The sequence below is a fragment of the Hemitrygon akajei genome, chromosome 9 (genome assembly GCF_048418815.1).
Source record: "Hemitrygon akajei chromosome 9, sHemAka1.3, whole genome shotgun sequence".
In the NCBI taxonomy this organism is placed as follows: Eukaryota; Metazoa; Chordata; class Chondrichthyes; order Myliobatiformes; family Dasyatidae; genus Hemitrygon; species Hemitrygon akajei.
The window spans coordinates 108,630,630-108,657,102 of NC_133132.1; the positions used below are offsets into that span (position 1 = coordinate 108,630,630).

The following is a 26,473-nucleotide window of genomic DNA, read 5'->3' on the forward strand; positions in this document are numbered from 1 at the left end:
AGATTGTGAATGCCTTCAATGTCAAGAAATAAACTCCAAAGGTTTACAGATAATTGTCATGATCATGTCATGAATGCAATTAAATCCGCCAATAATGTTGAAGGGACTGCTCCAACATTCCGTTACATCCACTGTTCTGAGGCTGAGATTAAATAGTTTGTTGATATTGAGCAAAGAATGAAAGAGCTGCATGACATATTTTCCTCTCCTCTCTACCATCTGAGAAAGGATTAATGTAAGAATAATTGCCCACCCTTTCTTCTCCAATAAGATTTGACAGAAAACATATATTCTGTGAACTGCTCTTCCACTGACAATGTTGTCGGTCGGATTAATATTAGGTGATTTTTTTAAAGATAGGATTGTTGTTGTGTGTAAATGATAAGGATGTATGAGCAATTATACATCCAATTATACAATTATAATATACAATTAAATGAACACAGAATGGACAGGCCATTCGGCCCACAATGTTATGCTGATTTGATGCCAATTTATAATAAATGTCTTTCTCCTGTGTATTATCCATATCTCTCCATATCCTTTGTATTCATGTGTCTATGTAAAATCCTTTTAAACTCTATCAAACTGCCTGCTTTCACTATTACCACTGGTAACTCATTCCAGGCAGCTACCACTCTCTGCATAAAAACCTTGCGCTTCATGCCGCCTTTAAATGTCCCCCCTCTAACCGTAAAAGCATGTCCTCATGTGTTTGACATTTCCACTCTGGGGAGCAGATTCAGACTGTCTAGTATATCTATGCCTCTCAGAATTTGAAAAACCTCTATCATGTCTCCTCTCAGCCTCTGATGCTCCAGGGAGAACAACCCAAGTATGTCTAGCCTTTAAATCTGCAGTTTTAAGTAGATTTTTTAACCATTGTCACTGAACCTCCAGAGACTGTGATAGCTTTTAAACATAATGTTGAAGTAACAGTACATTGACTGATCTTCTGGATCCATCTGGAGTTATCAGAAGATGTTGAGTGAAAATGTAACAGTGAAATCTCAACACCCTTTTAGCCTTATTCATACATACCATCCTGGCGTAAATACACCAAAGTAATGCACAAGAAAACTCTTAAAGGAATTCAACTACAACTCAACTTTATTCTCTGACTTATAGATGTTGGCTGCAATCTCAATTAGATGTGTTACCTCAATCAAATATCAAGTGATTTATCAAGCTTGTAAATTCAGAAATGACTCTCCACATAGAACTCACAAAACGGTGGAGCAACTGAGCAGGTCAGGCAGCATTTATGAAAGGCAATAAACAGTAGATGTTTTGGCCCAAGGCCTTTCATCAGAACTCAAAATGAATGGTTGACAGTTTATCTTACTCCATAGATGTTGCCTGACCTGCTGAGTTCCTCCAGCATTTTGTATGTGTTGCTCTGGATTTCCAGCATCTGCTGAACCTCTTGTGTTTAAGACAATCCATGTGAACCTAATAACACCTAGATCTCATTATTGCTGGAAAGACCACATGGAGAGTAATTAGAATAGGTTAATGAGAATTCTGCATACCAGCTGGACTCCACCACCAAGGCTCACTTTCTTTATTCCCACTCCACTAAGATCTCCTCTCTGCTCTCCATTAAGCTCATCAAGATTAATTTCCATTTCAGAAAGTCCAAGCCTGCCTCCTTATGAAAGGAGCATCAGTTGTGGCCGCAATTATAATCGTTCAAATGCATATAATCTTGAAAGGCATAATTGAAAACTCTTTACCACAGGTGGTATACGCTCAATGGCCACTTTATTAGGTATACCTGTACACCTTCGCATTCATACAAATATCTAATCAACTAATCATATGGCAGCAAATCAATGCATAAAACCCAGCAGACATAGTCAAGAGGTTTAGTTGTTGTTCAGGTCAAACATCAGAATGGGGAAGAACTATGATCTGAGTGACTTTGACCGTGGGATGATTGTTGGTGCCAGAGGGCGGTTTGAGTATCTCAGAAACTGATGATCTCTTGGGATTTTCACATGTAACAGTCTCCAGAATTTACAGGGGATGGTGCAAAAAACAAATAAACATCTAGTGAGCGGCTGTTTTGTGGGAAAATGTTAATGAGAGAGGCCAGAGGAGAGTGGACAGAGTGATGCAAGCTGACAGGATGGTGACAGTAACTCAAATAACCATGCATTACAATAGTGGTGCATGGAAGAGCAGCTCTGCACATACAACAGGTGAAACCTCCAAATGAACGGGCTTCAACAGCAGAGGAGCATGAACGTACACACTGCCCGCTTTGTTAGATACAGGACCACCTGATAAAGTGATCCCTGAGTAACCTCAATGGAGTACCTGGTAGGGATCTGAAAACCTGCACCAACCAACCGATCAAAGGCATTTTCACTCTCTCATTGCTACAGTCAGAAGCTCCCACCTCAAAAGGGCAACAATCATACCAGTTCCCAAGAAGAGCAGGGTGAGCTGCCTTAATGGCTATCATCCAGTAGCACTCACATTTGCTATGATGAAGTGCTTTGAGAGGTTGGTTCTGGCTCGAATTAGCTCCTGTCTCAGCAAGGGCCCAGACACACTGCAATTTGCCTTTTGCCACAATATGTCTACGGCAGATGCAATCTCACTGGCTCTTCACATGTCCTTGGATCACGTGGACAATACTAATATCTATGTCAGGATACTCCTTATTGACTACAGCTCAGCGTTAAACACAATCATTCCTACAGTTCTGACCATAAAGCTCCAAATCCTGGGCCTCTGTCGCTCCCTCTGCAACCTGCATCAACCACTTCCACTGGCAGCTCATTCCACACTCTCACCACCTCTGAATGACGAAGTTCAGTCTCAAGGTCCCCTTAAATATTTCACCTTTCACCCTTAACCTATGACCTCTAGATCTAATCTCACCCAATCTCGGAAGAAAAAACCGGCTTGCATTTACCCTTTCTATATATACCCTCATAATTTTGTATACCTCTATCAAATCTCCCCTCAACCTGCTATGCTCAAGGGAAAAAAAAAGTTAACCTCTTCAACCTATTCCCCTGTTCCAGCATCTGTGGAAGGGGAAGACATTGTCAATGTTTCAGGCAGAGTCTTGTATCTTCAGCCATGATCCAGGCTTTTGACCCAAAACATCAACAATTCCTTGTCCCCCCCCCCCCCAACCACAGATGCTGCTCAACCCATTGAGTTCCTCCGCAGATTTTTTTACATTGTACTGCAGTCACATCTGGTTTTAGGAGATTTGGTATGTCACCAAAAACTCTAGCAAGTTTCTACATATATACAGGGGAGAGCATCTCCATCTGGTATGGAGGCACCAATGCACATGATCAGAAAAAGCTGCAGAGGGTTGTAAACTCATCCAGTTCCACATGGGCACTAGCCTCCCTGCCATTAAGGACATCTTCAAAAGGTGATGCCTTAAGAAGAACATGGCCTCTACTCATTACTACCATCAGAGGAGAGATACAGGAGCATGAAGACACATACTCAAAATTTTAGGAACAGCTTCTTCCCCTCTGTCATCAAATTTCTGAATGGTCCATGAACCCATGAACACTACTTCACTCTTTCTACACTATTTATGTAGATCTTTATATATAGTGTGTGTGTATATATATATATATATACACACACACACACACACACACACACACACTACATATATATAGTAATTTAAATTTATGGTATAATTTATATTTTATGTATTGTACAGTACTGCTGTCGTAAAACAATAAATTCCATGACGTATGTCAGAGATGATGAACCTATTTTTGATTCTAAATTTCGGATTTAAAGTTTACTAACATCCTCTCACTGAATCATGTCACATTCAAAGCACATTTTTCATATTTTCACATCCTGATGTATATCTTTTTTAAGTGAGAATAATTCACAAATTATAATTTTGTCTAATATTGTCAGGGAAGGATAACTGAAAACATGTTGCTAAGATATTTGTTATCAGGTATATAACACTGATTGATCATCTTTATTCTGGAACACAATGGTGCAATTTATCTCAGCCTGTGCAGTTTAATGTGTGTTATTCTCCTTTTAAGTTCAGCCACTTAACTGAAAGAGTGAGCGGAGATATTCCAAGAACTAGCAGTGTGGTCCACTATAATTAGATACAACTTCAAAAGAGAAAGGATGGAATAATCCTAATAATCATTATTTTGGCAACAGAAGACAGAGGGTAATGGGGAGGGCTGCCTGTGATGAGTGGTTTTCCACGTTGATTGGTGCTGAGTCCCTTGAAGGTTGAAATGTCAATGTTCTGGGTGTGGATGTAGGAGATGTGGTAAATTTGCAGATGAACACTAAGATTGGTGGAGCTGTTCGCAGTGTGGACAGAGATCTTAGACTGAAATGGTTTGAGAACTGGAAGACAATGTTCAAAGCTGATTAAGTGTGAGGTGATAATGAGGTTTGGACATGGGCCAGGCAACACGATAGTTAGTGTAACGCAGTTATGGTGCCAGCAATTGGGGTTCAATTCCCACCACTGTCTATAAGGAGTCTGTAAGTTCTCCCCATGATTCCGTGAATTTCCTCCGGGTGCTCTGGTTTCCTTCCACATTCCAAGGACATGTTGGTTAGTAGTTTAATTGGTCACGGGGTGCAATAGAGCAGTGTGAGGTCATTGGTCTGGAAGGACCTATTACCATGCAATATGTCTACATAAGTACCAACAAAAGGCCAGGACTCCAACAATAGAGGAGCCAGCACAAAGTACACTGCAGATGCTGTGGTCAAATCAACACGTACAAACAAGCTGGATGAACTCAGCAGGTCAGGCAGCATCCGTTGAAATGAGCAGTCAATGTTTCGGGCTGAGACCCTTCGTCAGGACTGAAGAAGGAGGGTGCAGGGGCCCCATAAAGAAGGTGGGAGGAGGGTGGAAAACCAATCAGAGGAAAGATCAAGGGGTGGGGGAGGGGAAGCGGGGGGGGGGATAGGCAGGAGAGGTGAAGAAGGAATCACCTGTCCCTACACCTCCTCTCTTACCACCATTATCCCCGCAAGCGTAAGTGCTACACCTGTCCCTACACTTTCTCTCTTACCACCAATCAGGGCCCCAAACAGTCCTTCCAGGTGAGTTAACACTTTACTTGTGAGTCTGTTGGGGTAATCTATTGCATCCGGTGCTCCCGGTGCGGCCTCCTCTTCATTGGCGAAACACGACGTAGATTGGGGGGACCGCTTCATCGAGCACCTCCGCTCCATCTGCCACAACAGACAGGATTTCCCAGTTGCCACTCACTTCAACTCTGCTTCACATTCCCATTCGGATATGTCCATACATGGCCTCCTCTACTGCCATGATGAGGCCAAACTCAGGTTGGAGGAACAACATCTCATCTACCGTCTGGGTAGTCTCCAGCCCCTTGGTATGAACGTCGAATTCTCCAACTTCCAGTAATTCCTTCCCTCTCCCTTCCCCCATCCCACTTTCACTCTGTCTCCTCTTCTAGCTGCCTATCACCTCTCTCATGATTCTGCCTTCTTCTACTACCCATAGTGCTTTTCCCTTAGATTCCTTCTTCACCTCTCCAGCCTATCCCCTCCTTGCTTCCCCTCCCCTACCCTTTGATCTTTCCTCTGATTGGTTTTCTACCTTCCCCCCACCTTCTTTATGGAACCCCTGCCCCCTCCTTCTTCAGTCCTGACGAAGGGTCTCGGCCCGAAACGTTGACCGCTCATTTCAATGGATGCTGCCCAACCTGCTGAGTTCCTCCAGCTTGTTTGTACATGTTGAATAGAGGAGCCATGCTGTGCAAGTGCAAAGATTCTTGAAGGTGACAACAGAGGTGAATAATGAGGTTAAGAATGCATGAATGTTGCTGGCCTTCATTCGTCAGAGAAACGAAGACAAGAGCAGAGAGGTTATGCTTTAACTTCATGAAATGTTGGTCAGACCTCAGCTGGTGTACTGGGCACAATTCTGGTCACCACACTGTAGGAAGGATGCAATAGTGCTAAAGAGCTGCAAGAGAAGAGGATATTCACTGGGATATTGCCTGGGGTGGAACATTTTATTTCTGAGGAGAGACTGGAGGGGCTGGGTCTGTTCTACCTCGAGGTAGAAGAGGAGAAATGATTGAGACATCTAATGGTATATGGGGGTTATATAGGGCTGTTAAAACAAAATCATCACACCATCTTAATGTTTTCTTCCCCAGGCAGTTAATCTGATAAACCTTTTAGTTATCCCCCACCTCTCTCTATTTATTACATCAGTCTGTAAACACTTAAAACTATTTTTATAATGTTATTTATATTGTAAGTACATGCTAGTATTTATGTATTTATGCACATTTTATTTCATATCCATACTTTAACCTCTAACTTTATTCTATATAACTTTTTAATCCTCTTTTCTTTAGAATTGTTGAATGTTGTTTTTGTTGCATATCAGACACACCATGACCAATACAACACAGCAAATTCCTAATGCATGTAAAGGTATATGGAGAATAAAGTTCTTCCTTGATCGTTGATTCTTGATAGAGTAAACTGCAAAAAAAATCCCTTTTCTAATAAGCATATAACCAGGGAACATAGATTGAGGATAAGAGGTAAGAAATTTAGAGGAGATTTGAGGACTACCTTTTTTCACCCAGATAGTGATGAGTTTCTTGAACATACTCCTGAAGAGAGTGTTGGAAACAGAGTATTGAAGATGCATCTCAGCAAACATTTACAGTAAATGACTTAGACAATGATGGCCTTGGGCCATGTACAAGAATATGGGATTCAAAGTTCAAAAAGTTCAAAGTAAATATATTATCAAAATATAAGTATGTCACCATGTATTACCACAAGATTCATTTTCTTGCAGGCATTCAGCAGAAAATCAAGAAATACAATAGAATCATTGGAACACTGCACACAAGCACTGAGAAACAACCAATTTGCAAAATAAAACAAGCTGTACAAATGCCAAAAATAAAACAATAAATAAATAATGGATAGATAAATAAATAGATAAGTGAGCAGTTAATACTGAGAACATGAGTTGCAGAGTCCTTGAAAATGAGTCCATAGTTTGTGGAATCAGTTCGGAGTTGAGTTGGGTGAAGTTGTCCACGCCAGTTCAGAACTCTGTTGGTTGTCAGGTAATAACTGTTCCTGAACCTGGTGGTGAAGGATCTAAGTCTCTTGTACCTCCTGCCCGATGTTAGGAGCAAGAGGAGAGCATGGCTTGGATCATGGTGATCCTGTGTGATAGATACTGCATTCTTGTGCTCATGCTCCATGAAAATGTGTTCAATAGTGGAGAGAGATTTTCTTGTAATGGGATGGGCTGTATCCACCAATCATTGGTGTCTCCCTTCCTTCTATTATTCCCCCTGTGTACCAGGGGCATTGCAGACGTAGTTGTTGAGGATCCCCACAATCTCTTTGACATACTACTGTCAGGATGGAGATACTGGAGCATCAGGATTAGAACTGCCAGACTGTGTAATAGCTTCTTCCTGCAGGCTGTGAGATTAATGAATACCCTGCCACCTCTGATTTCTCATCACCAGGCAGTGAGCTGTTTATGGTACACTGTATTGTTTATTTTTCCCTGCACTGAATGCATTTTGAATTACAGTTTATTTATTTATTTATGATAACATACTGGCTTACGTGCTGTGTGTTATGTCCTGTGGGTGTACCATGGTTTATTTGTTTGTATATATGTATAGCCAGATAACAAAAAACTTGAATTTGAACTTATCAATTGTAGGTTTTCTGTTCATTGGAATGGGTTCCCATTGTTTGGCATGGACAAGATGGGCTGAATGGTCTAATTCAATAATATATCCACACTATACGATTCAGTTAAAAATAAGTAGCTCCCTGTATCTTCACAGCACCTTGAATTGGCCTTAGAATTTACTCACCAGCAATATTAAAACCATAAAGTTTGTCACATGCCAAAAATGCTAATGATTTCTGAATCAAGTTAATCCCAGCTGACTGGCAGAGGAAAGACTTTGGCCTTCAGGGAGGTTTAGTTTACAAACCAGAAATCTTCAGTTTTAACCCCCGTCTCCATCCGGTCTGCTTATGTGTGGCAGAATTCAGAGAGCGGCTTACTCACTACTGCCACCCAGTGACCCATGCTGGAAAGTGTTTGGATGAAGAGGCCTGTCAGCTCAGCCCCTGTCTCCCCTGGGGTATACAAACTGAATGGCATATACAACAGCCTAAAATCCTGAAACCTAAAGCCACACTTGCTGCTGACTCTGGTGAGTCCTGAGAAGGACTGGTATTTGACCCACCTCTTTCCAAAAAGTGGGTCAAGTTCTACTCAAATCAGCAGGTAAAATCTCTGTTTTAATGGTGAAGTGCAATTCATCTAGGCATGGAGGTCAAATATAATGAGCAAAATGCATTTAATCATAGGATATTTGGCAGCGTAAATATACAGAGGGATCATGAGGTACAGACTCACACAATAGTGACCGCACAAGTAGACAGGTTGGTAAAAAAGGCAGATGACACACTGGTATTCATTGTGTACAAGAGTCAGGAGGCCACGCTGCAACTTTATAAAACTGGTTAGGCTGCACTCTGAGTAATGTGTGCAGCGCTGGTCACCCCATTACAGGAAGGATGTGGAGGCTTTGGAGTAGGTGCAAAACAATTTCACCAGGATGCTGCCTGGATTAGAGGGTATGAGCTAAGGAGATGTTGGACAAACTTGGGTCATTTTCTCTAGAGTGGCAGAAGCTGAGGGAAGACCTGATAGAGGTTTAGAGAATTATGAAAGGTATTGATATGACGGACGGTCAGAATCTGGTCATCACAGTTTGAGTTCTTCATGGCTGGGCCATCAGCCTGACTATCTTCAGCTGCTTCAGTGATGACTCTCCATCCACCACAACATTAGAAGTGGGAATGTTTGCTGATGGATCCACATTGCTCAATTCTAGTTACGGCACCTTCAAAAATGGAGTAGCCCATAATCATGAGCAGCTGGACATGGACAACATACAGGATTGGGCAATATCTGCACCACAGGAGTGCCATGTAGTATCTGCCTCCAATAGCAAGGATCCTTTACAACTACCCTCAACATCCCATGACATGACTATCACTGAGTTTACATCCTGAGCAGCCACCATTGGCCAAAAACTCAACTGGGTCAGACTCGGTTCAAAGTAAATTTATTATCAAAATACATAAGTGTCCCCATGTACTACCCTAACGTTCATTTATTTCAGGCGTTCACAGTAGAACAAAGAAATACAATAGAATCAATTAAGAGCTACACACAAACTACAACTGACAAACAACCATTGTGCAAAAGAAAACAAACTGTGAAAATAAAAAAAAATTATGTAACAAATAATACTGAGAACATGAGTTGTAGAGTCCTTGAAAGTGAGCCCATAAGTTGTAGAATCAGTTCAGAGTTGAGGTGAGTGAAATTAGGCACAATACAAAGAAGTACTGTGACTGTAGGAACAAGTCACAGGCTGGGCATTTTGTGGTAAGTGACTCGGCTCCTGGTAATCCAACGCCTTTCCATCATCTCTACAAATGAGGATTGTGATAAGTTTTGTGTGTGTTGCTCTGGATATCCAGCATCTGCAGAATCTCTTGCAACTGTGAAGCACTTTGAGAAGAGAAAACAAAAAGTAACCTGTAAAGATATTCTGTCTCTTTCTCTGGACATTAGAGATTCAGATTTAGATTAATTTTTGACATGTATATCAAAACATACAGGGAAATGCATTGTTTACATTAACTACAAACACACACAAATGGGGCACCCCTCAAGCATTGCCACACATTCTAGTGCCAAAATAGCATGCCCACGAAGCTTGGCAGAACAACACAGATTCAGGATTCACGATTGTTTTATGTCATTTCCACTACACAAATGAAAAGAATGATATAATCATTGCTCTGAATCTGATGCAGCACAAAAAAACACAATAGATGAAGAGCACCATCATAAAAAACACAATAAATTTCAATGCGTAAGATAGCTTATATATGTAGATTGATTGCATGTCCATAAAGTGATGGTAGACACAGGAGTGTCTGTACACAAGATGACTGACAGTTTCCTCTTCTCAAAGTGCTTCATAGTTGCAAGAGATTTTGCAAGTTCTGGAAATCCAGAGCAACACACACATGCTGAAGGAACTGAGCAGGTCAAGCAGCATCTTAAAATGAAGCTCACAGACAATTATTCAGACCACTCCCAACTGTGATCAGACCAGGCCATTGGACCCATGGATTCACCATCGTTTCATCCAAAGAGAAACAACGGGTGACAATCCTCAGCCATGAAATGGCAGATAGGCTGGTGGCACGAGTAGACAGAATGGTGAAGAGAGCTTTTGTGACACTGGCCTTTATCAGTCCAGGACATGATGTTGCAGATGCCCAAGTGATTGGTGAGGCTGCATTTTTAATATTGTGTTCAGTTTTGGTCACTGTGTTGAAGAAAAGATAGCATGAATCTCAAAAGAGTGCAGAGGAGATCTACAAGGATGTTGCTGGGACTCGGGAGACTAAGTTATGGAGAGGGTTTGGGCAGGCTTTCTATACTTTATTCCTTGAAGTGTAGAAGACTGAGGAGTGATGCTTTGAGCTGTATAACTTATGAAGAACATAGATAGGGTCAATACTCACAGTCTTTTTCCCAGGTTTGGGGAATCAAGAATTGGGGACGTAGGTTTGAGGAGAGAAGGGAGAGATTTAGCGTGAATCTGAGAGGCAGCCTTTTCACCCAGAGTGTAGTCAGTACATGGAATAAACTGCCAGAGGAAGTGGTTGAGGAAGGTACATTAACAACATTTAAAAAGCACTTGGAGGGCTACATGGATACAAAAGGTTTAGAGAGAAATGAGTCAAACATGGGCAAATGGAACTAGCTTGGATGGGAATCCTGGTTGGCATGGACTAGATGGGCCAAAGGGTCTGTTTATGTGCTGCATGATGCAGTGATTCAATTACTCTATGAAACGTCAAGAAACAACTATGGGCATTGGATACAGAATGAAAGCTTTGGGAACATGTACTGTTCTATTGGTTGTTTGAAGGTCTGTGCCCCAGAATTAGCCGGACCTTCACCTGTGCTGTCCGAGTACAACACTGACAGTTGTCCAACAATGTGGAAAGTTATCTGGGTATGCCCTACACACACAAAGAAGCGGTCCAAAAAGGGAGCAATTCACAATGAGCAATAACAATGAGAGGGATCATGAGAATGATCCCGGGAATGAAAGGGTTAACATATGAGGAGTGTTTGGGGCTCTGAGCCTATATTCTTTGGAGTTTGGAAGAATGAGGAGGGATCTCATTGAAACCTATCAAGTATTGAACGGCCTATATAGAATGAATAAGAGAGGATTCCTATATTGGGAGAGTCTGGGACCAAAAGGCACAACCGCGGAATACAAGGACATGAGGAGGAACTTCTTTAGCCAGAGGGTGATGAGTCTGTGGGATTCACTGCCACAGACAGCTGTAAAGGACAAGTCATTGAGTATACTTAAAGCAGAGATTGCTAAGTTCTTGATTAATAGGGATATCAAAGGATACAGGGAGAAAGCAGAAGAATGGGGTTGAGAGGGATAATAAATCAGCTATGATGGAACCGCGGAGCAGATTCGATGGGTTGAACGGCCTAATTCTGCTCCTATGCTTGTAGTCTTATGGTCTTTACCAGAGGCAAACCAATCAAAAAAGAATATCTGACAAGCTGTTTGAAATTTTATATCAATAGTCTTCAGTGTTGACATTATTTATGCAGACTATCCCAAACAGAAAGCTTGCTGACACATTTCATAATTCAAATTTAGTTCTATACCTTTGGTCCCCAACTGAGGCTGATGTGGTATCCTCTAAAAATATCTTTGCCGGTGACTCTCATCAGCAATGCATCGAGGCCAGATTATTTCTGATGCTATAGAGGAGGAAATGGATTCTTGGAGACACAAGTTAGACTGACACATACAGACTGGCAGATGGGTAATAGACCCCTACTGCCTTAATGCACTCAGGAGCAAACACAGCACTTTAAATGTCAGATTCAGAATCAGATTTATTATTTTATTTTATTTAGAGATACAGTGCAGAATAGGTTCTTCCAGCACAATGAATCCAAAAACCCACCTATTTAACCCTCGCTTAATCTATACGTTAACTATATGTCTTTGGAATATGGGAGGAAACTGGAGCACCCACAGAAAACCCATGCATTCATGGGGAGGAACGTACAAACTCCTTACAGATGGCATTGGAATTGAACTATGAACTCTAACACCAAGAGCTGTAATAGCATCTCTCCAACCACTACACTACCTTGGCGCCAAAATTATCATTGCCATAAATAGTGAAATTGTTGTTTTGTGGCAGCAGTACAGTGCAATATATAAAATATAGATAAATTACAATAAGAAATATATATAGTTCTATAGAATTATATACACTGTATATTTACTGTAAATTAATAGTACAAAATGAGAGGGGAAAAATAGAGGTAGTGTTCAGTTCTTTAAGTAATCAGGCTGATAAGAGACTGAGCCTCACCAGATAACCAGCTACTCCTGCTTCCTGATGAAGGGTCACGGCCTGAAACATTGACTGTTCATTCCTCTCCATAGATGCTGCCTGTCTTGCTGAGTTCCTCCAGTATTTCGCCTATTTCTCCAGGCTATGCTCCTCACCAAAGAAATTTCAGTCTTATTTCAAATGCCAGGTCAAAGGAGGAGATGATTTGATCAAATTGTCACTCACAAAATAGAAGGGAAAATTAGAATCAAGCAAATATCTCAGCTATCTAATGTCCTGCAAAACAAGTGTTGGATCCAATTGTTTAATTGTCATTTTCTTAACAGTTTAACAATTATCAGCTTATCTTTTAAGTAGCCTTTATATACATAACAATTTAATATGCCTCAAGTGACAATATAAAGTATAATTCTGTAAATGTCTTTATTCTTCCATTATGGGGATGAGTGTTTTCTCATTGGCTTATTTTGATTGTTGCACTGATTACGTATATTCTAATTGGATTGTTATCGATGGGATCTTCTTATCTTTAGGTATGAACTTTGCTGTTTTGTGCTAGGTACAATCAAGTAGCAGTGACCATCCTGTTCCTGTTCTCTTTGTTCTATCAACTCTAAATAACATTATCAAGAAGCAGCAAGTTGTATTCCTCGTTCCTAACTCCTAATTGTCACAACAGATAAGTGCATCAAGATCACTGTATCTGAAATGTGCTGGTATCATTAAGTAACCTCAGTCAGGTTTCAGAAACCTATCATACCCTGATTAAAATTAGTACACCATATTGCATGGGTAATCCAGGCACGTTCTTGGAGAAGGACATCACTGGCTTTTTCAATTTCATGAACAGAGGAGATTTACCAGGATGCTACCTGTCCAGAAAACATATCTTATGAGGATAGGTTGAGTGAGCTGGGGAGAAATGGCGGATGAGGGGTGATTTGATAGAAGTGTACAAGAGGATAAGTGGATAGCCAAAGACTTTCTCCAAAAATAAAATTGGTTAATAAGGGGAGCATAATTTTAGGGTGATTGGAGGAAAGAATAAGGGGAATATGAGAGGTGTGTTGTTTACACAAAGACTGGTGGGTGTGTGGAACATGCTGCCAGGGGTGGTGGTAAGATAATGTGGGAGGGAAGGGTTGAATTTATCTTATTGTAGGTTAAAAAGTTGGCACAACATTGTGAGCGGAAGTTCATGTGCTGCATTGTACTGTTCTGTACATATGCCAGCGACTAGGGCTGAGAGAAACAGTGAAGAGAGAAAGGGGTAAGGGAGAAAGGAATTTATCGGCACTCTCTCATGGCTAACCAGTGTTTAAACATTGACATGAAAGTTCGTCCTTTCTTTTCATGCATTATGAAATAGAAATTTATATTTGCAAACTTTGTGAAATTGCATACTTATCTTTGGCAAACTGGTAAAACTGCTCAAATATTATACATTATTGCATAAAGCAAAAACCATATGGCAATAATATTTCAGTGTGAATATTTCACCAAGCAAAATTCCACAAAAAACTGGCCCTTCTCCTAGTACAGTCAAATCCAAACGTCCTTGTTCTTTTACAGTATTCTAAGTAAGACCATGAACACAAAAAAGTTATATCACTGGACTTATAAAAGCTTATTAGTTCTATGAATGAAGGGAGAAGTTCTTATCTCATCATGCACCTGTGTGGGCATTTTCATAATCCTTAATTTGTGAGCAATAATATCTGAATGCACTCTGTATGCGAGGATTTAGCACTGTTAACAAACTGATCTTTTTTTTCTGAAGCAGTCTGGGAATGTGTAAGATCATACAAGCTTTTAAGTTTGCAAGGATGAGGAATTTGTTATCATCATGTCCTTTCCCAGGCATGAAATTAAGTGCCCAAAGTTGTCGCTAACACACATTCTACACCGGAAATCTGACACTGGCAAGACTGGCAAATTCAGAAAACTTAAACATGCATTGCATCCTTCGGAGATGAAATAATGGATTGACTGCCAATATGAAACTCAGTTTGTAAACTGCTCCTCTGATCAGTGAAAGACATTCGAGCAGGATTAGGTCACTTAGCCCATAAAGTTTGCTCTGATTTATTATCCCTCTCAACCCCATTCTCCTTAGACACTTTGACTATCAACCTCCGTTTTAAATATACTCAATGACATGGCCTCTACAACCACTTGCGTCAATGAATTCCACAGATTCACCACTCTCTGGCTAAAGAAATTCTTCCTTATCTCTGTTCTAAATAGATGTTTTTCAAATCTGAGGCTACCCCAATACGAAAAGGTAGGATAGCCCAAACTTTCAAAAAATTGTCTGAATGTGAGGTCTGTGTAAGGACTTCAATTAAACAAAAGTATTCCCTTACTTCCCACCTGCCTCTCTCCTCCCACAAATTCATCCGTGCTAATTTAAAAACATTTTGGCCTAAGTTTGTTTGGAACAGTGAACTGAAAGAAAGAATTGAGTCTCCTCCTCCTGAACTATTAAGCAGAACTTTGTGAGGATGGAATTAATACATGGTGATAATTGCTATTAATCAGAACAAAAGGATTGAAATCCACTTTACAGTGTTATTAAAACATCAGTACATTGTGTACCATTTCGGTTTCTATTGTGTGCAGTTTTGGGAACCTGTAAATGGAAAGAAAGATTTAGCTAAGTTACAAAGAATGCAGAAAAGATTTTACAAGTATGCTGCCAGGACTTGAGGATCTGAGCTATAGCAAGAGGTTGGACAGGCTAGAATTTTATTCCTAGGCTAGGACTTTCTGATGAAGGATCTCTGTCCGAAACATCGACTGATTTTTCCTTTCCATAGATACTGCTTGGCTTGCTGAGCTTCTCTGGCATTTTGCATTTGTTACTCTGGATTTCCAGCCTCTGCAGGGTCTCTTGTATCCATGACTTTATTTGATGTTACATAACAGACGGAAGCATGTATCAAACCATGAGGGGCATAGCTAGGGTGAAAGTGCACAGTCTTTTGCCCAGGAAAGGGGTACTAAAAATTAGAGTGTACACATTTAAAGTGAGAGGGGAGAGATTTAAAGGGGACCTGAGGGGCAACTTATTCACATTGATGGTGGTCAGAATATGGAATGAACTGCAGAGGAAGTGGTTAAGGCAGGTACCATAACAACATAGGACAGCACGGTAGCGTAACAGTTAATGTAACACTATTACAGCGCTGTCTGTAAAGAGTTTGTATGATCTCCCTGTGACCACATGGGTTTCATCTGGGTGCTCTGGCTTCCTTCCACATTCAAAAGAAGTCCAGGTTAGTAGATGTACTGATCACACGGGAGTAATTAGGAGGTGCTGCTCATTGGACAGTAAGACCTGTGATGCTGCATCTCTAAATAAAAAAACATTTGAAAGACATTTGGACAGGTACATGGATAGGAGAGGATTAGAGGGAGATTGACTAAACACAGGCAAGTGGGTCTAGATGAAACAGGCATCCTGTTCGTACGAATCAGATGGACTGAATGGCCTGTTTCCATGCTGTATGACTCTATGACTCTATTGGCCCTCATACTGGACAGGCATGATCATGTTTTGATTTTGGAATGTCCAGTCAGAGTCTTTTTTTAAGTGGCTGTTTGTGTCATCCTGGACAAAATGGGCCACTGTGTTCGACTGCCGATCATTTGCCTGCTCCCACTGTTGTGGCTAATTTCAGGCGGGACACCATCTCTAACCACATCTGAAGGCAAGTACCCCGGTATCTGTTCGCTTCTTGCACTATGAAAAAGCCACATTGTCAAAAGCAGGTGATTATGAATAAGAAAGCAAAACTACGCAGGGCCAGTGTGGTATTGCATTGAATGCCAGTTTAACCTTTATATGAATAATTTATTCTCTCCACGTTCACTTGCAATGTGAAGTCAAAGCAGTAAACCTTCCCAGTTGGTTAAATATGTAATTCCAAGAGCAGATTGTATTCTGGTGTGTGTAATTCTGGTCTCCCCATTACAGAAAGGATGTGGAGGCTCTGGAGAAGTTGCAGGTGTTTTACAATATCCCCATTTGCACCTTTTAACTGTCTCTATAAAGCCCAGATGCAAAGATGGAATGGTAGAGCAGGGACTCAATGGGGAATGTTAAGCATAATACAGGCCCTTTGGGCCACAATGTTGTGCCGATGTTTTAACCTACTTCGAGGTCAATCTAAACCTTCCCTCCCCCAAAGCCCTTCAGCTTCTTTAAATCCCCTAATGCATCTGCCTCTGCCACCACCCCAGCAGAATGTTCCATGCACCCACTATTTTCTGCACCCTGGTATTAACCATTTTCACCCTGAGAAAAAGTCTCTGGCTACCCACTTGATCTTTGTGTCTTGTACACTTCTCTCAAGTCACCTCTCACCCTCGGCGTAGTGTTCAGCACCAATACAGTGGGTTGAAGTACCTGTTCTGTGTCCTACGTTCCATGAAAAGCAGTTTATTTTTTAGAGATACAGCACAGAATAGGCCCTCCCAGCCCTTTGAGCCATACTGCTCAGCAACCTCCCTCCCTCCCGCTGACACCCCAATTTAACTCAAGCCTAATCACGGGACAATTTATAATGACCAATTAACTTTCTAACTGGTCAGTCTTTGGACTGTGGAAGGAAACCGAAGCACCCAGGGGGAACCCACGCCTTCACAGATGGCGACGGAATTGAACTCTGAATTCCGACACCCTGAGCCGTAACAGCATTGTGCTAACCGCGGCGCCCCAAAGTATTGAACTGTCCTGAACCCCTCACAATGACCCAAATGAACAGAGTTGCATTAAATTCACTGCCCAAGGCTCAGCAGGCGCACATTCCATCAGCCACGGGCCGCAGCTCACACACTGCGCCTGTCCCAGACTCACAGGGGTGAAACCGAGTCGTGGCTGCTGATGCCTCAGACAGCTCACCAGGCATAGGGCCCGTGTCTTTTACTTACAAAAATACACTTATTACAAATTCAAAGCACTCTATTAATGCACAATCACGTTACAAAGAAAAACCAGAGAAATCATAAGTAACATAGACTAAACTAACACATTCCCATCCACAGCGAGGATGGCATTTACCCCCTGCCGTGCCCAGTGGTCCCAGAATGCCTCTGGGCTACCTGTCGACACCGCGTGTATTGTTTCCACAGCTATCCTGGCACAGACATACCCTCTGAAATTTGCCAGGCAGTCAGCCTGGCCAAACTGTCCGCTGCCCACCTCCAGGACCAACTGATAGCCCCAGAAGCAGGTTGGGGTCACGTCAGGGCCATGTTCCTGTGGGGGGGGGGGGGGGTGGCAAGATTCAAGGAACTCCGCTTTACCTGGAAGCAGGCATGCTATGTCAAAACTAATGCTGAGGAGATATTCCTCATGCGAACCATCTTTTAATTCACCTCTCAGCCATGCTAAGATTCAAGGTTCAAGGTTGCTCAATGTCATTTCCTTTACACGAGTGTAAAGGAGAACAAAATAACTATTTCTCTGGCTCTGGTGCAGCACAAAAGTACACAATAAGATAAATACCAGAATAATAGTAAAAACACAATAAATATAAATACATAAAATAGCTTCTCTACGTGTATTGATTGCATGTCCACAAAGTGATGCTAGACACAGGAATGTCCGTACATCAGGTGACTGACAGTAAATGGTAAAGTAGTGGTGGTTGGTGGTTGGGGGTGTGGGGGAGATGCTGATCACCTGTACTGCTTGGGGAAAGTCACTGTTTTTGAGTCCCACAGTCCTGGCTGTGTAGGCTTCTCCCTGTTGGGAGTGGGATAAACACTCCATGAGAAGGACAAACCAGCCACACTGACCCTACCCTGAATGTAGGCAGACAACACTGAGAATGAAGACGGGAACTCCACAGGTCAGACAGCACCTGTGCAGGGTTCGGGAAAATCAACACCCGTCAACACACACAAGATACGGGAGAACTCAGCAGGACGGGCAGCATCAGTGGAAACAAATAAACAGTTGATATTTCAGGCTGAGGTGCTCTACACCAGGACCCTTTATCGGCCTGAAACAGCGACTGTTTATTCCCATCCATAGATGCTGCCTGACCTGCTGAGTTCATCCAGCATGTTGTGTGTGTTGTTCAGAACTTGCAGAATCTCTTTTTTGTTTGTGATCAACTGTCTCTGTGCCTCTGGCAGTGCCGGTCAACCCAGTGAGTTCCTCAGTTCCTCTGGTCGTGGTGTGAGTGAGTGGGGTTAGGGTTTGGGGGGGGGGGGGTCAAGCACAGAATAGGATGGGTGTGTGTGAGAGTGGATTATGGGGGTGAGTGAGAGTGGGTATGTGTGTATTTCTGCATGTGTATATGTGTGGTGTGGGTGTAGGTGTGTGAGGGGGTACCACTGGGTGTGAAGATCTGGGTGCGTTTGAATGGGTGTTTTGTGTGGGTGTGTGTCTATATATGTGTGGGTGTATGTGTGTGGGGGGGGTGGTGTGTGGGTGTTCATGAGTTGTGACAGTGCTAACTGGGGAGTGAAGTAACACAAATACTGAAATGTATGTTTATCCGTACTGTGAGCATGCACGTCGCCACATGCGTTAGCGGTGTAAGTTGGCTGGGGGTGGTGGTGGTGAATGTTTGTGTGTGGGTGCGTATGGTGGGGGTGGTAGGTATCGGTGTAACTAGTTAAAAGAAAACAACCGTTGCTGGACAGCCAAACAACTCGCCTCCTGGCCGCATCCCTCACCAGTCGGGCCCTACGGTGGCAGAGAGGGGGCAGCATGGGTCATCCTCCCTCTCCGGACACCGAAACCCACCCGCCCTGCACAGTGGAGCCGGCCCGAACTTGCTGCCGACACATCCTGGACGCGGACCATCTCCCGACTCCGGACGACAAAGTCGAGCCCCTTGTTGGGCGGACGGAGCAGGACTAGTCCGGTGGCCGAGGAGCAAGGCTCGGGACCAGTCCCCTGCACCTTGCGTTGCCCCGAATGGCCAGCAAACGACGTATTTCTGCCACCCACCATCGGATCTTCGCCAGGGTAAACACACAGTGGGTCTGAGAGCATCCGAACCTCACGGTCCCAGCACCTCCCCGGCAGTGGGCTTCCGGACACTCGTGGAAGCAGACAGTCGGGTGCGAGGCCGTTCGGCCTTCCTGCCCTGACCATCGGTCGAATGGACTGAACCTCAACTTACACCGTCCTTGTAAGGGATGGTACAGTGATTAACTCTGTGCACAGTAAAATCTATATTCATTCACACAGACTGTACTGGCACACAGCCAGCTCTCTCCACCTACCGCCCCCCCCCCATACACACATACATGCACACTCATATAAGCACACACACACGCATCGGGTTTTCCCAAACGGGCACGTGCTCAATGGCATACACACAGACACACGCAGACATACATCACACTCAGAACGTCAGGCAAAAAGATACACACAAGCTCACGCCTCCACACGTACACCCATTCACGCATATATATTGACACACGATGGGGTTTTTAAGAGCCTCTTAGATAGGTACATGGAGCTTGGGAAACAGAGGGCTGTGCGCTAGGGAAATGTTGGGCAGTCTCTAAAGAAGGTTACACGGCCGGCACAACATTGTGGGCCGAAGGGCCTGTAATGTGCTGAAAATTTCTATGTTCTATGTTCACACATACACACAGACACACATACACATACGTTCACGTACAACTTAGACATCACACATTGACATTCACGCACAGCCACAGACACACGCAGACACGCACAGCCACGCGCGCGCACACATACATGCACTACCACACAAACACAGACACACACACACACACACACACACACACACACACACACACACACACACACACACACACACACACACACACACACACATTCTGCCACACATTGGCTACCACAGACTCATTTCACACCAAGTCTCGGGTTCGTGAGTGAAGAGAGAACTCAAAGCGGGATAACCACCCGTACCCGTGAGAAAAGTAACCGGGAGAGGCAGACCCTGAGACTTAGCTCCTGTCCATTTCTAATGAGATCCACACTGTTCCTTCGGTATTGTTTATCTATGTCGAGTGAAAAAGACTCCTGCCTCGAAACTCCTGTTCTCTGCCAGCAAGTGAAAACTCGCCCCCGAGAAGCAAGTCATTTTCTAAAAAAAAAACAGCGCAGCTCTCGAATTATTAGCAAGCCCGGATCACTCCCTGTGAAGCCGCTTCCAGGAGGGAAGAGAGACGCTTCCTGCCAACATCCTTACAAAAAGCGCCTTTTCCTGATCAGGGCGACCTCCCCAAAGGAGGAGAGAGACGGGAGGTGGCGGTCCGATATCACTGTTCGCTCCAGGAGCCCGCGTCGCCTCTGCCCCTTCCACGGAACGAGATGGGGTCTCGCGCGTCAGAATTACGGGGACAGGCGCCTGGGGAGTCTGAGGAGTTTGAGGAGATTTGGTATGTCACCAACAACTCGAGCAAATTTTTGCAGATGTACCGTAAAGAGCATTCTGACTGGTTGCATCGCCGCATGGTTTGGAGCAGCCACTACACAGGATCGGAAATAGCCGCAGAAAGTTGCGAACTCAGCCGGCCTCCCCAGCATCGAGGGCATCCTCCAGAGGCGATGCCTCAAGAAGGCTGTATCTGTCATTAAGAACCCCATCACCCAGGATATGCCCTTGTCCCATTGCTACCACCGAGGAGGAGGTACTAGAGTCTGAGACACACACTCAACGTTTCAGGAACAGCTTCTTCCCCTCCGCCATCAGATTTCCAAATGGACAATGAACCCGTGAACACCACTTCACTATTTTTCTCCCTTTTTGCGCGATTGTAATTTATAGTTATCATGTATTGCACTGTACTGCTGGCACAAAACAACAAATTGCATGACACACGTCAGTGATATTCAACCTGATTCTCATTCGGTGACCAAGACCCCGAACCCCCGTACTGGAGCAGGAGCCCTGCGAAACACCCACACTCCGAACACCGAGCGCAAGAGCCGGACTCGGCGGCTGTGAGCAGCGGGGAGGCCGGGGGAGTGGTGCAGAGCAGGTCCGCCTCACACTTTAGAACCAGACCATATCGGTCAGTTGTGGGGTCAACGCCCCAACTCTCTTGTCCACTCTGACCTCGTGCGGGGCTGTAGGAACTGAACGCGAACCGAGCACATGGGAGCAAGAGTGGTGGAAGTTGCCGACTCTTTCCGAACGCAGACACGCTGGACTCGGTCCCGCGCGGAGGTGAAGTCCACAAGGCGCAGAAACCACCTGTTTGTTTCCATCGCTCCCCACTTCCCCAAGCCAAACACTCGCTCAGACCAACACTATGATAGCCCATCTACCCTTCGCCCCTGTTCTTAACCCTTCCTCTCCAGCCCCTCCTGGTCCCACTGTTCACTCCATTCCAATCTGTACCTCCAATCCTCCCTCCAGGTTACAAACGCAACTCCAGTCACGCCACCCTCATCCTTACCATAACACCAGAGCATCACCCCTCATACGTCATCCCTCCCCACATCGTCAGCCTCCGTTCCACTCTCCACCCCTCACCTCATCTCCATCCTTCACCGCTCTTCATCCACAGCTCCTCTGTCTCCAACATCATTCCTCATCTTCGCACACTCCTCATCCGCTTCTCTCACCCTCACTCTCATTCCTCCCTACACCTCACCCCTCACCCATACACTTCTCATTCTTGCCTCTCGCTCCTACCCTCACACTCATCCTTCATCCCTCCCCTCACTGTCACACTCAACCCTGCATTCTTCACCCATAGACCCCTCAACCTTTACCCCTTCCCCAACCTCGCTCCCTCATGTATATTCCTCATCCTCATACCTCTCCTCAACCTCACTCATCCCTCACCCATCCTCCATTTTACCCCATATCCACACACTTATAATCCTCATTACTCACCTCCATCCCTCACTGTCACCATCTTCCTTCACTCCTCACACTCATTCCTCAAACTCATCCCTCACACTCATTCCTCACTCTCACTCCTCACATTTACCCTCACACTCATCTTTCACACTCCTCATTCTTACTCCTCACACTCACTGCTCTCACACACTCACCACACAGCCTCACACTCACCTTTCACACTCATTTCTCACACTGACTCCTCACACTCACCTTTCACACTCATTTCTCACATGCACTCCTCACATTCACCCTTCATACTCACCTTGCACACTCACCGCTCACACTCACACACTCCTCTCTCACTGCTCATTCTCACTCCACTCTCACTCCTCACACTCACCCATCACGCTCACTTCTCACTCCACACACTCACCCCTCACACTTACTTCTCACACATACACTCCTCACACTCACAAATTGCCATACATTCATCCCTCATCCTTCACACTCACTCATACTCACTCCTCACACTCACCCCTCACAGTCTCCCCTTATACTCACTCCCCACACCCCTCACACTCGCCCCTCATCACACCTCCACCCTCACTACTACGTTCACCCTCCATATCTGTCCTCACCCTCCACCGTCACTCTTCACCCCTTCACCCTCCACCCTCTTCTCCTCCCCTACACCGCACCTCCTCAGCTCTCCCCCCTGCACCTTCCCGAGTTCCGGACCCCTGCTTCAGCTCCGATCCCGCAGAAACGGGCTGTGTGTCGGGTCTCGGGAGTTGCGCGGCGCCAGTATTTCGATGACATGTCGGGGGCAGCGGAAGACGCGCAGGGGACCAAGGCCAGCTCTCTCACCGGGTCCGGTTCGGCTCCCCTCCGCACAGAGTTGAACACCAACAGAGAGAGAGAGAGAGAGAGAGAGAATCCCACAAACTACTTGCCTTCCTCCCCTCCAGCGAGATACACATGTGGTAAGATCACTTACCGCCGTCTGCAGCCGTCAGTCCGATATAGCAGAACAGCAGCAGAAACCTCAGCGCTGTCCCGGCCGTCATCTCCATCCAAGGGTTGAAAGCTTTCATTCCAACACGTACAGATCCGGCTTCACTGAGCGGCAGCGGGCGGACCGTGGTGAAGGAACCAGGTCTTCTGCCGACCCGCTGACATAGCATGCATTGGACAGGAGGTTAGACACCAGCGCAGAGGAGAGAGATCGCTAACGCCTCGGTGAAATCCTGCGGAACGCAATCCTGTTGCAAATCCCGAGAGAGAGAAAGGCAAACTGCGATGTGTGTGTGTGTGTGTGTGTGTGTGTGTGTGTGTGTGCTTGTGTGTGGGTGTGTGTGTGTGTGTGTGTGTGTGTCTGTGTGTGTGTATGTGTGTGTGTATGTGTGTGTGTTTGTGTGTGTGTGTTTGTGTGCGCGCGCGCGTGTGTGCGTGTACGTGCCTGTGTGTGTGCAAGAGAGTGTGTATGTGTGTGTGTGCGTGAGAGAGAAAGAGAAAGAGAGAGAGGGGGAGAGGGAGAGAGAGAGAGAGAGAAAAAGAGAGAGGGAGAGAGAGAGAGAGAGAGAGAGAGAGAGAGAGAGAAAGGCAGCAAAGCAAAGCCAAGCTCCAGTTCAGCAGCTCCAGTGAGTTGGACTCGACCAATTCAACACGCACAGGGGATACGGCTTCCTCGGGCAAACTCACCCCAGCCCGGATCTGTCTGGCACACACACACACACACACACTCGCACTCCCTCTCCCCACACCCTTCATGTAATGCAAGACACGCCGGGACTTCTCGAGGGGGGACCCCTTCCCCGTGGGAGCCTAGACTATCTTCCACACAGATCCTAACGGGTGTTGTTCTTTTTCCTATAAATACACTATATATCCAATAACTACAAATCCCCAAATTTCAAAGTTTGAATGAAGAAATAAAAACAACAAACTGGGGCGAGAATCAAACTTTATGAATCTATGTTTTTATTACCGAAGAATTTATAGATCACAAACGTGTTATATGCATCAGACTTGAAACTGATGTGAGAAATGCTTCATCGTGAATTCTTGGAAATCACTTAATCGCGCCCAGGTGCAGTGCTGAAAAGGACAGCTCCTGACTCACGTGTGAATTACGTTCAGATTCCAGTCTGCCCGCTGTTGGAACAATTCAGAGGCCGTGTTCTGAAAGAAACCCCCTGTGTACAGTTGGTAAAACTCCCAATCGAGAGCAGATGGGTGCGAGCTTAGAGAGGGGATGGAGGGGAAAACCATGAAACTTGCGCCGCGCGTTTGAGAAAATGCGCAATAGATATTACTTGGCCCTAAAAGCAAATGCGTAACGTTGCTGCCATCTAGCGGTAGCGGGAAGCCGTTTGCTGCGGTCTGTCCCAGTGATAAAACACTGCACGTGTTTGGCATCTCGACTGCTTCCGTAAGCGGTCCCGGACGTCACTCGGGCGATGTTCAGGAAATTCGCTGACGGCAGAGCCAACCCTGCGTTTTGGTGATTCGGTTAAGGTCACCGGTGCTGGGTCCGTTGTTGTTTATCATCAACATCAACGATTTGGATGAAACTGTAGTAAACTGGATCAGCAAATTTGCGGATGACACCAGGATTCAGGACGGAGTGGACAGCAAGGAAGGCTATCAAAGCTTTCAGAAGAATCTGAACCAGCTTGAAAAAAGGACTAAAAATAGCACATGAAATTAAATGCAGATAAGTGTTGCACTTCGGGAGGTCAAACCAGGGTAACACTTACACAGTGAACAGTAGGTTACTGAGGAGTGCGGTAGAACAAAGGGATCTGGGAATACAGATCCATAATTCCTTGAAAGTGGCGTCACAGGTGGAAAGGGTAATTAATAAATCTCTTGGCGCGTGGTCCTTCATAAATCAAAGTATTGAGTGCAGGAATTGGGATGTTCTGTTGAAGTTGTTTAAGATGTTGGTGAAGCCTAATTTGAAGTTTTGTGTGCAGTTTTGGTCACCTACCTATAGGAAGGAGAGCAGAGGAAATTTACAAGGACGTTGCCTGGACTTAAGGTCCTGGGTTATAGGGGAAGGTTGAATAGGTTAGGTCTTTATTCCTTCGAACTTTGAAGAATGATGGGAGATCTGATAGAGGTATACAAAATTATGGGGGGATAAAAATAGAGTAAATTCAAGTAGGTGTATTCCAGAGGTTGGGCGAGACTACAACTAGAGATCATGGGTTAAGGGTGAAAGATGAAATATTTAAGGGTATCTTCTTCACCTAAAGGGTGGTGAAAATATGGAATGAGGTTGTTTGATTTCAACATTTAAGGTAAGTTTGGATAGATACATGAGTGGGGGGGTGGTATGGAGGGGTAGGATCCAGGTGAGACTCACCAGATTAAGAGATTGGCATGGACTAGATGGGCTGAAGGGTCTATTTCTATGACTACTCCCTGAATGAACCAGCAGATGGAACATGCAAGCAATTTCTTCTCACCAAGTTATGTTAGTAGCGTAGTTGGGGCAGATAATGGAGAGCTGATAGCTCCACCCATCCCCTGAAAAATCCCAAAACACAGATACTTTGGAAATGCAATGTTAGTTAATATATTTAACCCAGCCAACTCCCTTCAAGCCAATGCAATAATGCACAGACATTTTGTAGCTGAGGAGGTAAGGGATGACTTGTTCACAATTACACCATCCAAGGGACTGCTTAGCCTAGCACATTCCCCTGCATGTGTGGCACAGTGGATGCAGAGACATGGGAGTTTGCAGTACTAGAATATGGGGCAGCGATATGCTGGAGGAATTCAGTGGGTGAGCTGCATCTGTGGGGGTGGGACTGTGAACATAGAACATAGAACATGGAAAACAGAACAGTACAGCAAAGTATGTGTCCTCCGGACATTTCAACCTAATCTAAGTTCAATCCACACCTTCCCTCCTACATTTTGTAGGAGGGAAGGTGTGCCCATCTACAAAAATTCCCATTTTGTAGGAGGGAAAGGGTGCATCCATGTGCCCATCTAAGATTTTCTTAAATGCCCCTAATGTATCCGTCTCTACCACCACCCCTGGCAGTGTGTTTGACACACTCACCAGTCTCAGTGTTAAAAACGTACCTCTGACATCCCCCAATACTTTACTTGAATCACCTGAAAAT

General features: G+C 44.5%; 1 protein-coding gene and 1 long non-coding RNA gene across 2 annotated transcripts in view; both read right to left on the reverse strand.

Annotated features, from left to right (window-relative positions):
* LOC140733433 (CUB and sushi domain-containing protein 1-like) overlaps nt 1–23,905 on the reverse strand; it is a 2,013,313-nt gene extending 1,989,408 nt beyond the window's left edge. Inside the window, exon 1 of the mRNA XM_073056756.1 lies at nt 23,329–23,905. Within this exon, the coding sequence (XP_072912857.1) occupies nt 23,329–23,515 (187 nt within the window). The 5' untranslated portion in view covers nt 23,516–23,905. The remainder of the gene's footprint in view (nt 1–23,328) is intronic.
* LOC140733434 (uncharacterized) lies at nt 8,442–12,672 on the reverse strand. The gene is made up of 3 exons (XR_012100285.1): nt 12,538–12,672; nt 11,816–11,911; nt 8,442–9,607 (listed from the first exon to the last, which is right to left on the reverse strand). It is a non-coding gene; the product is annotated as an uncharacterized lncRNA (long non-coding RNA).
* Nucleotides 23,906–26,473: the final 2,568 nt, after the last annotated feature.